This window comes from Myotis davidii, unplaced genomic scaffold (assembly GCF_000327345.1).
Source record: "Myotis davidii unplaced genomic scaffold, ASM32734v1 scaffold44, whole genome shotgun sequence".
Taxonomy (NCBI): Eukaryota; Metazoa; Chordata; class Mammalia; order Chiroptera; family Vespertilionidae; genus Myotis; species Myotis davidii.
Genome location: NW_006299705.1, coordinates 6,663,630 through 6,673,152, shown reverse-complemented (window position 1 = coordinate 6,673,152; position 9,523 = coordinate 6,663,630). Strand labels below are relative to the sequence as shown.

Genomic DNA, 9,523 nt, shown 5'->3' with positions numbered 1-9,523 from the left:
AGGTGACCTTGGTTAAAACACATAGTGCCAATAGGGTGAGCAAATATATTAAGAACAGTATGCCATATATGCCAGGTCCCTTGAAACAGCAAGGATGGACCGGCTCCCGGCACTCCCTCTCCATTCCTCTCTTTCTAAAAATTAATAAAAATATTAAAAACAAAAACACACGCACAAATGAACAAAATAGATATCAACTCATATAGAATAAATTGATGGTTGCTACAGGAGAGGATTTAAGTGATAGGCCAAAAATAGTGAAAAGGATTAAGAGGTACAAACATCTAGTTACAAAATAATTCCTGTGTATATAGTGTACAGCATAGGGAATTTAGTCAACAATATTATAATAACTTCATATGGTGATAGATGGTTATTAGACTTATCATGGTGATGACCTCTTAAGGCATATAAATGTCAAATCACTATGGTGTACACCTGAAACTGATATAATATTGTATGTTAGCTGTCATTAAAAATAAAAAATAAATAACTTAAAGTTTTTACATTTGAGTTTAATGCCATTTTATATGAAGAACCTGTCATATTTTTAAAATTTTAATTCAAAATGCTTTTGTCCTTCCCATTACCCACTATTCATAAAACCCTATACCAAATGAATTTTACATGCTTCCAAAAAGTAAATTTACTATTTAAGGATAAAGATGTTTTATCTTGAGACTATCCAAGATATGTGGTACAGTGTCTGAAGGCAGATAGTTCCGAATGTACTATGTCCCAGGCACTGTGCTGAGAGCCTTACGTGAAATTTTTCACTGGGCCCTCACAGCAATTCAACGTCATAGGCACTTTTATGGTCCCAATTTTAGGGATGAGGAAACTAAGGTTTAGATCAGGGGTGGGCAAACTTTTTGACTCAAGGGCCACAATGAGTTCTTAAACTCAACCGGAGGGCCGGAACAAAAGCATGGATGGAGTGTTTGTGTGAACTAATATAAATTCAAAGTAAACATCATTACATAAAAGGGTACGGTCTTTTTTTATCAATAGTTTTATTCATTTCAAACAGGCCGGATCCGGCCTGCGGGCAGTAGTTTGCCCACGGCTGGCTAGTTACTTGTATTATTATGCATTGTCCTTAGGATCTTTGTTAAGGTGTGTTTAGATGATCTCGCCACCACAACATTACATTGATATAAAAGCACACTTGGCAGCTATCCCTTCATCTGTGTGATAACATGTGGTAATGGTTTATTTTACCTTGTGGCATCAATTAAAAAGTTTCAAAGCCAGTGGCAGAATTGAACAGAATTTTACTATATATTTATAAAAATAATTTAGAAAACTGGTTCAGTGCCTTAGCCCTGTTTCCAGTTTGAAACCAAATGTAAACAAATATTTTTATTTGTTATTTTCTTATTTTTATTTTGTGCCTCCTATAATCCATTTGTTATGCCACTTTTAAGAAAGCAGTAATCAACATCTTTTAAAACTAAACAGTAGTATTTCTGCTCAAGTTAATTTCAAGTACTCTTTTTATCCATAATAACAACTCCTTGGGGAATATGAGATATTTTAAATAAAATTAAGTTTTAGCTTTAAAAATTAATTTTAGTATGGGAATAATCCTAAAATATTGTAATGTAGTGAAATAATCTGAAATTTCCTTTATAAACCTATTAGAATACCTACTTACGCGTATTTAACCATTTGTTCTAGATAAAATTTAAGAGCTTTTAGAAATTTGTTATATTAGACACATATTGTTTCAGATTCATGCTAATAATGCTGCTTAAGGAAAAAACTCACAATTATTGACTTTAAATTTCTTCCTACAAAAGCTGTAAATTTCAAAAGAAAAAAGATATTTTAAAGGAAATATGTGTTTTGCATAAATATTTAACTGTCTCATAAGGGATGTAACTTTTTTAAAAGATGAGTACCTAATGATTAACTTCATCCTGGAAAAAAACAAAACAAAAATTGCAATGATTCATGCTATTGATACAGGCTGTACCTCCATGGCTTTAATCTGTTCTGCGACAAAGATTTAAAAAAAGACCTTCCTAAAATAGAGGCTCTGTGGTTGTGCAGTCAGGACACCTCTGCCTGGATTCTAAGACAAGGCCGTTTTAGGGTGACAGAGTAAGCCGTGAGAGAGGTCCTACAGTAGACAGTTGAGAAGTGAAGACAGGTTAGTAGATCAGGTTGGAGATTTGGAGACTGGTCGCAGGCAGTCGGCAGAGGGTGTGTGCAAATGGTCATCACGAGGATGTTACAGAATGAGAAGTGGAAAGGCTCGGCAGGTGGCCAACACTGGCCCCAGGCGCAGCATGGTAAGAAATAATGAGTGGAGATCTAGGCAGGGGAACTGTTGGCAACGAGGGAACCCAACATCAAGTACTGAGGACTCAGCCATGGAAATGGAAGTCCCATGGCAGAACAGATCCCCTCAGAAGTAATATGAGGAAAGAACTCAATAGAATGTTGGCTTTGGTCTCTGAGACATCAAGGTGCTGGTTAGGTGGGAACTGAGGCTGGAAGCCCAGCAAATGGAAGAAAGAAATGAACCCTCTTTGACACAAGGATTGAGGCTGCATTCAGTAATTTTGAATCAGTGTACAGGGTCAAAACAGGGACCATTAGCAGAGTCTACATGGTGGTAATCTTCAAACGATGGTTTCAGTTGTTTTTATATTTTCCCTACCCTAGACATGAGCTTGGCTAGTGTCTAGATGGTATTGGTAGAACCTTCTGTTAATAGTTAAGGAGCGATTCTTTTATAAATAAGAGAAAAGCAGAGTTAGAGGCCTGGCAGGCAATTGTTACTGAAGAAGAGATGCTGCATGTGCCCTTGTTCACACTGTGCTTCCCCACTCTTCACTACTGAAGGCGGGGGCGGTGGGGGGAGGGGGGCTGATTCACATGGGACACAATTAAAAGCCACAAGAAGAACTATGAGACCAGGTAAACCATAGGACCAAGCTTTGTGAACCCTAGGATGTATTTTTATTTTTAATCTGATGGACACTTGATGTGATAAAAATGGGAGTACTAGCAAATGCATACAGTACAACAGGTCAAGTACAGTTACCTCTAAGGATCCATAGAATTCCCTAGTTTCTAGATGCCCTTAAAAATGTCCTTCAAATGAAATAGTCATTTTGGGGGAGGGGTGTATTTGTTTTATACTGCTGACGTAAATTGCCACAAGGTTAGCAGCTTAAAGCACTGTAAATATATTATCTCTCGGTTCTGTAGGTCAGAGTCTTGATATAAGTGGGCTGGTTTCTCCACTCTAGATCTTGCAAGGCTGAAATCAAGGGGTGTGAGCCAGCTGGGTTGTTATCAGGAGGCTCTGGGAAGAATGCACTTTCAAGTTCATGTAGTTTGTTGGTAGCATTCAGTTCCTTGGGGTTTTAGGAGTCAGCCTGGGGCTGCTCTCGGCTTCTGGAGGCTGCCACATTCACAGGCCCTGGGGTTTGCATGGATATCTTTGGGTGGCTGTTCTGCCTACCACAGAGGGGAATTTTTTTTTTTCTCAAAAGGTGACTCATCCAATTTCTCCTGTAAAGTTCCAGTCAGAGTAAAATACTTAGACTCTCAAATAGAAGCCCAGGGATTTTTTACGTTGAATCAACAGTGTAGAAACAAGACAGTCTTCCATCTTTGAGTTAAAAAGAAAAAACAGGGGCAATAGCAGTAACAATTACAAACTTGAGAAAAAGGGTACAACATTAATATGCCTAACACTTTTTCCCTGTGTTTCTCTTTAAACTGTGGTATTTTGAAATACTGTTAAAGGTCACTTTATTAAGTGTTTGACCAAAATGTTAGATTGTGGGTGGGAGGAGGGATGTTTCATGGAAAAGCTCTCACAGATTGGCCTATGGTGTGGTCATGTGGCCATAACACAGGCTTATTGCTCTAATAACAATTTACACATCAGAAGTTCATATGAAGACAATAAATGCTTCTTGAGGGCTGAACTTATAAATATAATATATGAATGATGATAATGGTATCATAAATATCCCCATTTCATTTCATTTTTAAACAGAAACTTTTATATGCTATTAATATGAGTTTTCTTAATAATTTATAATCATCACTTTGGGGATTATTTACACCAAGTTCAAAATTTTGTGTGATCAAATGGCTAGGCACCTAATATTTGGGATACATGTACAGATATGAAGGTATCATTTAGAATGTAATGGTCTCCAAACAAGTCCCTATGTCAGCCCTTTTTCTTATAATCTATTATTTCTGATTAAAGCTGAATATAGAATTCAAGGAACCAGGAAATATGGCTGCTGTCCTGAAAACTAACAACTGAATCAAAGGCTGCCTCCTAAAGTATTCTTAGGAATGAAATCATCACTGCATTTATCAGGGTCTTTTTGCATTTCTCTTGTACTTAAAACATTTTTTAGCATCAGTAGCTGCTTCCCTTTTGTTTTCTGTAATTTCCCATGCTTCTTGGCTTTCATATGAAAAAGTTAGCATTTTGTAGAAATTACCAGCTAATCACAGCACTCTTTTTCTTCTGCATGGCAAACATCATCTGTAATATTTAGATCACCAATTCTTAACCACTTTATATGTTTCAGAGGCATGGAACAGATGGACATATCTCTGGTGGGGAGCGGGGTGGACAGTGAAGAGATAAACCAAAGAACCTATATACTTATATGCATAGCGCATGGACACAGACAATAGTGTGGTGAAGGCCTGGGGGAGGGGAGAGGCTGGGCAGAGTGGAACAAAGGTGGGGGGAGATGAGGGACATGTGTAATACTCTCAACAATAAAAATATGTATATTTAGTTTTGTAAAAGCAAAAATAAAGGGCAAGGATGTTAACTGCTATATTGCACAGCTTAAAAGAGTCCTTGACAATATATTTTTATTGAATTTATTAAATCATTTTGATGTCATGAAATTAAAATTTAAAGTCATTTTAACGATTTGCATTGCTTAATTCTTCATCTGACAATGATGTCTCACTTTTAAATAATACCTGGAAAAAACATAAGAAACATGTATAATAAAGAACTTGGAAGAAAAAATTAGCATATTAAGTACCTTTAAACTATGTAGTCCCCAGAAAAGTAAAGGAGCCAGTGATGACCCAGCATCTTTACTTCTTGAATTTAAGTTTAGTTGCAAACAAACATTTTTATTTCCTTTGGGTAGGCAAAATCTTCTTTTATATACTTTCTAGGCAACTAGAATTAAGGGAGAAATCTCATCTTTGAACTATACTAGGAAGTTGCAGTAATTCACTGAATTCTGTTTTGGTTTTACAAACCTGTTCAACATTATAGTATGCATTTCTATACAAGTATTAGAGGCCTGGTGCACAGATTCGTACACCAGTGGCATCCCTCAGCCTGGCCTGTGCCCTCTGATAATCCAGGACCCCTCAGGAAATGTCAGACTGCCAGTTTCAGCCCAATCCCTGCAGGCCAGGCCGAGGGACCCCACCGGTGCATGAATCCGTGCACTAGGCCTCTAGTATGCATATAAGATCTTTGGTTAATCTCTTCCCACCCTCCCCTCTCCCTGCTTCCCTCTGAGATTTATCAGTCTGTTCCATGTTTCCATGCCTGTGTGTTGAGCATCTGCCCCCTGGTGGTCAGTATGTGTCATAGCTACTGGTCGAACGGTTGGATGGTTGGATGGTTGCTTAGGCTTTTATATATATATAGATAGGTGAGTGAGGTTTACAAATCTGTCTTTTGTATTGCAAAAACAAGTTTCTGTTCTGCAATTAATTAGAACAATAATGACATCCAGTGTCTAGCTTTTAGGACTAAGAGCAGCTTCCCCTGACTGCCAAAGGATGCAGATCAAATCTTTCTTCCCAGATCTGCCTTTATCATATACTTTAGACTAAAAGAGAATATATTAGATGGTAAAATTTCCTTTTACTCTAGCATTCTATATTTAGTCTTTATGCAAGTTTAGTTAAAATGAAAAAAAGAAATTTGCCTTTCACTTTTTAAAAAACGTGAAGGTTGACATATAAGGTGATATAGAACAATATCTGGCAAATGGTAGGTATTCAATTAATGTACCCTACATTAAATTGCATGCTTTTGCTTAAAATAGAATAATATGTTAATGTTTAAGAAATATTGTTTCTTTTATAGTTATATGCTTTATCAGACGTTTAGAATTTTAGCATTGGTAGGTAAGCAGCATTTTAGATAGCCACATTGACACCTAGATTTCCTCAGGAAATATTAAAGTCATTGGCCTTCATTATTAATAACTGCCAGTGCTACAGAATAAACATTATTATTTTTATCAGTTTATATACTGGCCGATATATGTTACAAACATACTGAGATATTACATCTTCTATTGGGATATTAGTACATGAATGAATAGGTGAGGTAGTGCTGCAGATCCACTAGATCCAGTGTTTGTTTTGAGTTCTTTTCATAGCAGAACAGTTGGATGTGTACAAATCTGTCTTTAGCATATTTTTGCTTCCTTCTTGACTGTTCTCAGTATTTGTAATACGCCCACCCAGGTTGAGAGATGAAATCCATGATTGTAGAGCAGTTGTATATATTATTTCTCTGTGTAAGTGTTGGATCTAAAACCTTGATTTGATTACAAAGTCTAAACCCAAAGGTTTTTTGTACTTTTATGTCATGAAGCCCTAGGATTCGATGAAATAATTTGCAAGTGAGGTAGACTTTGAATTTTTCAACCTGTTTTTTAAATAATTTGTTTATATGAGACTATTCTCTCCAAATCTAATTCCTTTCTCTTAAGTCTCCTAATTATTTTTTTACACTCACTACGTTATTTTTACTATCAATTATGTTTTAGCTACCAATTGTAGTCTATCAGAAAGATAATAAATAATGTGTTGCCACCCATAGGCAGAAACTTAGTTTATTTATGACATACAGAAAAGCATAATCTAAAAAGATAGTTCTGTTTTCCAACTCCTATAACTACCATTTTCAAACTTATTGCTTACATATTTACCTATTGTTACGATGTTGCCATTTCAGATGCCTGTGCCTTAAAGCATTTGTTTAAACTTTTATCATTTTGTTATATTATTTGTTTTTTATATGTCATTCAAATATAACATCTTATTAAAGTTCTGTGACTTCAGAAAATTTAAAGAGACCTGTTTAAACCAAATAACTTAATCATATACTAAACTAACTGTTGTATCTTAGTTTACCTCTGTAGAGGGGGAAATTACCAATATTTGTTCCCAGGAATGAAAAGCTTCCCCTCCTACAATCTATTATCATTAGTCTTTGGTTTTGTGCCTTCTCTGTAATGATATAGGTTTGTTTCTCCTTTATTCTTTGCAGAGTGCTGCAGCAGCTCCCAGTCCAGTGCTAGGAAACATTCCCCCAGGAGATGGCATGCCAGTAGGTCCTGTACCACCAGGGTTCTTTCAGGTACTCAGAGAAACTGACTAGGAATGTTAAGGCATAGGAACTCCTGTTTGATTTTATTTAAAGATATGAAGGAGAGTGAGACTATTTTTATTCTTAAGATAAACATAATGCTCTGCAGCCAACTCTTGATTATTCAAGGACATTAGCCCTTCCTTCCTATATTATTGTCAAAACTTTATTCATTTATTTATTTTGCTATTTCATTGTTCAAGAAGAAAAAAATGAGTTGAAATGCAAATTAGCCCATTAAGTGAACCATGGTAAAGGTTTGATAGGAGAAGAGGCTAAAGATGAAGTTCTGAAATGAATTTTAAATATCTAAGTTATCCATGTCTCCAGAGACTAAAGGTAATCAAGATTTGGCTGTACTTTAAAATAATATGGCTAAGTCATAACTATTTACTTATCAAGATTATAGGTTATATCAAAATATTTGAAAATCATTTTTGTGGCTTTTAAGCTGGAATTTTTATTAATATCATTACATCACATGTTAGTATTGTAAAATTTTAATAACTCTTATTTTAGCAATGATGATAGTGATTTAAGAATTACAATACACCCCTTTTTAATTTTATGGCATCCACATCTTAAATTTGACAGTTTTCTAACCCAAACCAACAAAGATTTTGAAATTCATTTATTTTACTGCCGGGTTAATTTTACCACCCTTTGAGAAAATTAGGAAGAATTTAGGAATTAAAAACTAGAGTTGAAGGCATTATAGGAATTAATGTAATATGCTATAATAACAATATCTAACACAATAACTGCTTACTGTGTGCCATGCTTTGTTCTAAATATTTTACATATATAAACTCTTAATCCTTACAATAACCCTAGATGTGAAGATGTATTATTATCATTGCCATTGCACAGATGGGAAAGCCAAGGCTTGGTAGATATAGTAGTTTGCACAAGGTCAGAAAGCAACGGGGCTGGGATTCAAATCAAGGCTTTCCGGACTTTTGTCATTAAATTTTCCTTTTAAAGTTTTAGTAGAGCATTACTCATAAAACATTTCTAGCTCATTTTTTTCCCCTCGTGCTCTTATTTCTCTTGCCAGGGATACATAAGGGGGTAGGTTGGGAAGGAAGCCAAATTCTTCCTAGGGTTAAACGAAGTATATAAAACTATACATTTTCACTTTTACTTTTTGTAGAATAACTTATTCTCCCCTTACCTGTCTTCTGCCTTAATCTTGATAAGAGTAGTTGAAACAGTAAATGTGCTTTAATTATTTCAATGTGATAAATAGTTGAATCCTATTAGAAGCCAGGCCCTGTGGCAGGCATCTGAAAATGAGTATACATAATATGTATCTTCCTGAAGTTCGTTGTCTGGCCAGGGAGGCATTAAAGAGAAATAACTGTAATACAGCAAGATAAGTGCTGTAACAGAGGAAAATTTAACGTTCCGTGATGACCTAGAAGAGAGCTATTAAGTCTGCCTGAATTGGAGCTAAGAGGGGTTTGGAAAAAGTTATTCAGGAAACAAGCAGAGGAATGATATTCCAGAAAGTGGGAACAGTATAAGCAAAAGTGTGGAGGCATCAGAATGACCCTGTGCGGAGGTGTTCAGAGTAATATACTCCGAAAGTAGAGGGAGCATAGGCAGGAGTTCCTGGACATGAAGTTGGGAAGATAACTTCCAGCACATTGAGAAGGACCTTATATGCCACATTAAAACGGGAGTCTTTATTCAGTAGGCCTGGAAGAGCTGTCAGACAGCTTTTAGAACAGCGGTTCTCAACCTGTGGGTCGCGACCCCTTTGGCAGCCGAACGACCCTTTCACAGGGGTCGCCTAAGACCATCGTGCATATCAGATATTTACATTACGATTCATAACAGTAGCAACATTACAGTTATGAAGTAGCAACAAAAATAATTTTATGGTTGGGTCACAACATGAGGAACTGTATTTACAGGGCCAGAAGGTTGAGAACCACTGTTTTAGAAGGACCTGAATTCAAACCTTAGAGTGCAATCAGGCTTTGTTAGGCAATATTGATACAATTACATACAAAGCCCTTACCCTCAAAAAACTCATGGTGTGGTGAGGAGAGAGAGAGAGAGAGAGAGAGAGAGAGAGAGAGAGAGAGAGCGAGAGCGAGAGCGCAA

The 9,523-nt window shown here is 36.2% G+C and overlaps 1 protein-coding gene across 12 annotated transcripts in view; it reads left to right on the top strand.

Moving 5' to 3' along the window:
- Positions 1-9,523, top strand: part of SSBP2 (single-stranded DNA binding protein 2) — a 240,897-nt gene that overhangs the window by 156,887 nt on the left and 74,487 nt on the right. For 8 of the 12 annotated variants that reach the window (XM_006775491.2, XM_015571601.1, XM_006775494.2 and 5 more), the window contains one exon: positions 7,313-7,402. The exons of the other annotated variants lie outside the window; for them this stretch is intronic. In XM_006775491.2, coding sequence (XP_006775554.1) covers positions 7,313-7,402 — 90 coding nt within the window. The remainder of the gene's footprint in view (positions 1-7,312; positions 7,403-9,523) is intronic. 12 annotated transcript variants of the gene reach the window in all.